The sequence below is a fragment of the Montipora foliosa genome, chromosome 1 (assembly GCF_036669935.1).
Source record: "Montipora foliosa isolate CH-2021 chromosome 1, ASM3666993v2, whole genome shotgun sequence".
NCBI classification, from domain to species: domain Eukaryota; kingdom Metazoa; phylum Cnidaria; class Anthozoa; order Scleractinia; family Acroporidae; genus Montipora; species Montipora foliosa.
The window spans coordinates 38,214,156-38,217,609 of NC_090869.1; the positions used below are offsets into that span (position 1 = coordinate 38,214,156).

General features: G+C 37.2%; 1 protein-coding gene across 1 annotated transcript in view; it reads right to left on the minus strand.

The window, feature by feature from the left end:
• LOC137968041 (lactadherin-like) overlaps positions 1-2,553 on the minus strand; it is a 21,182-nt gene extending 18,629 nt beyond the window's left edge. The window contains exon 1 of the mRNA XM_068814664.1: positions 2,248-2,553. Coding sequence (XP_068670765.1) covers positions 2,248-2,553 — 306 coding nt within the window. The remainder of the gene's footprint in view (positions 1-2,247) is intronic.
• Between the last annotated feature and the right edge of the window lie 901 nt (positions 2,554-3,454).

Sequence of the window (3,454 nt, forward strand, 5' to 3'; positions counted from 1 at the left end):
AAGTAAGTAAGTAAGTAAGTAAGTAAGTAATAGAAGTAAGTAAGAAAGTAAAATCCTGGGTGAGTGTTGGTCCAGCCGGGGTGCGAAAACGACAGGCGAAAACGCATCAAAAAGTATACGTTTGCAAATTAATTTAAAAGGCATTTAGTCTGGATAGGAGCTAAGTCGAACTTGAGTTACTGAATATAGTCTAACCATTATCTTGACGTACGTCACCTTAATTGTATTTTGTCCGCGTTCCTTGTAATATGAAAAATTAGTTCCATTAGTGCTGAACTGCAGCTTATATTTTGTCACCCACTGACAACAATAAGACGAACTACTTCTTCCTTGCGTCGCTACACGTGTCACTTTAGTGTGGTGGTTTCTCAGATCAATTTGAAACCAGGGATCAGGGTCACTTTGGCTAGTTACCCAAGCCGCTGTCCCTGAAATGTAAAATAATCTCCCATATGTTGCGTAATGTCCAGGGTCAAATGTAGAGGAAGCAGAAATTTGTTCATCTGTAATAGCGCCGTTTGCCATCCCAAGTGGCAGTTGACAAGCTAAAATATGGATAAAATCTGCATGGCGTAAGCTAAAGGCACAAACTGAAAAGAAGAAGTGTCGATATCTCTCATTTGGTCTTGGCCCATCAGTTTACGGCATTATCTAAATCTAGAACACATGTACAGGTCCCGCCAGCTAATGGCCAATCAGATTGGGCTTAATGATCGCGACTCTCTTGATTGGTCCGCAATGAAGTATTCGCACGAGGGAATGCACCTGCATGCTAAATGCAAAATCGTGCGCCAAACGCAATCCCGCTACGCTTTGTTCCCGCAAAAAGAAATAGACAGGACTTTAAAATGATGGACCTCATTCCATCGCAGATCGAGATTTCGAGGTTATGAACTTTTGTTTATAAAGCGTAATTTACAGTGTAGAGGATTTCTGATAATATCTACCAGGCCTTGGTTATTCAAAGGTGGATAACGCTATCCACCGGATAAATCACTATCCAGCGGATAAACAACAGCAAAACCCATTGAGTTATCCAGTGGATAGCGCTATCCACCCTTCAACAAACTGGGGTCAGAATGGCAGTAATGGAAATAACACCCACACAGTCTAGTGGAACCTCGATTCAACTGTGAGAATGCACATCAAACTCCTGGAGGCCTTGTATACTGACAGGGTCGCCCATGCAGGCAAGGAGCCGAAAAGCACCCTTAGAAATTCATATCAATTGTAAATTGCAATGATTAAGGATTTACTTGGTATTTTCTAGTAGCAAGGCACCGTTAATCTTTTTGTAACTTTTGTCAAGTCGTCATTCTTTTAGTCATTAATTTTAGCCGGGATAAAATTAAAAATTATGAAGGTGGCTATGAATCGACTACAGATATATTTTCTTAACCTTGCAAAGACTTTTATCTTAGCCTGCTAATCATTTTCCAGTAATTAAAGTTGAGGGTTATTGTATTCGCTTTTGAGACATAAGCTTTTAAGCAAAAACTAAATGTGTTTTAAGATAACTGTTTTGTTGCCATGGTGACTAATGACGTCACTTCACTGAGTGCATCTTCTTAAGAAGTGTAGGTGTTTCGTATCATTCACCGATATTGCTGTTACGTAAAACAGTTGGGTAAAGTTAAACCTTCCAAATAGTACAGTACAACAACAACTATTTCTATGATTTATTTACCTTCTGTGCAACCGTACAGCTCAATTCTCAAGGAAATGTTATTATGCCAATCTGTAGGTTGAAACCGGATGTAACGAGCAGTGATTGGAGGGCTGAGCTTGTAATTGATAACAGTATTTTCATCTGCGTTTCCGATGAATTCCTAAATCAATTGAAAAGCATGTCGTTAGCTCCCTATTATATCCTAAGACGATCATTTCACTTCACGCATATATTTAATATATGCAGTAGGTTATGAAACTCGACCGATTTCTTTGTTTCATGATTTAGTTTGCTGTTTTGGGCTTGACCATGCACACCTTCTTTCTAAAAGACAGCCAATCAAAAGTTTCAATTAATTTATTCAAAACTCATTTGTGAACCGAAGACAAAAGATTGTTCATCGTGATGTTTGTCGCTTTTCAAGTTTCCAAAGTTTCATAACCAGTCCATTTATATGAACTATGGTTCACGTAAATCCTTTGTATTCACAAACTAAAAAGCCAGAAGAAAAAACCTACTAATTCGATGCTATAATTCGCAACACACCTACCTCTTCCCTTTTAGGTGCTACACTGTACCTTGTTTTGTCCTTGTATATCTTTGTAGTATTCAAAGTTAGTTCCATCATTACTGTACTGTAGCTTGTGTCTTGTCACCCATTGGTCAAGGCCGTGTCTTCCTTGTGTTGCAACACAAGTTACGTTTGTGTATTGATCTCCCAGATCTACTTGAAACCATTGATCATGGTCATTTACGAGAGAAGTCCACGAACCAGCTTGAGTGTTGCTTGCTTGTAAATGTAATCTGCCTCGTTTGGGTTCATGATAAGAATCAAAGCTAGATGCAGCAGAAATTTGACCATCCGCGATGGCACCATTTTCCATTCCAAGAGCATTCTGACATTTTGAAGAGTTGGATACAAAATTGCAGCAGTTATACATAAAAGATAAGATACTGATGTTATAATGAATACAACAGAAAAGGCTCACAGTAATTCGAGTCGGCCTTAGTGATCGTTAGTAGTGATTTACATCTAATATCGGTTCACACGGCACGAACAGTATCTGAATGGTGGGCTATCCTAGATCAATATATCCAAAGTTATAATCGTACCAGTAATGTAAAGTGAACAATTCAAAGTCACCCTGAAACAAATTTTGTAAGAGAAAAATATTGTTGGAAAATCCAGGATGGAGGTCGAAATTAAGGCGTGTCTCGGAAATATTGATTCTAAGTTAGGGATAAAGGGATTCAAAATGTATCTTTTTTCGGAAATTCATGGGAACATTATTTCTACAGTACTAAAGGGAATTTCATTGGTGCTTTAGTAACCTAAAGGCTAACGCTTTGGTATGTTAAAATGGATTTTTGTACCTTTTTCTGCATACGAAGTCATAACCTGTAAAAGAAAAAAAGATACTGTACATTACGTGACGCTATTTATCAATAAATTTTATTTATAAAATTAGATCGATAGGTGATAAGCAAAATGTTCAACTATAAAGTCTTGATAATATCAGAATTTGCCCAATAAAACAACTTCAACAAAAAAGAAAATTACCGAAAGATAGAACGAAACGAAAGAATGAATGAATGAATGCATGTATGAATGAATGAATGAATGAATGAATGAATGAATGAATGAATGAATGAATGAATAAAGGCTCGAATAAATGAATTAAGCAAGTATTTTAATGTCGTTGCAATCTTTAGAATTCAGATAGAACGAAACCGTCTAGAGCTTTTCAGCACAATGTCGACAAAAATTCCGAAATTGAAGAAGCT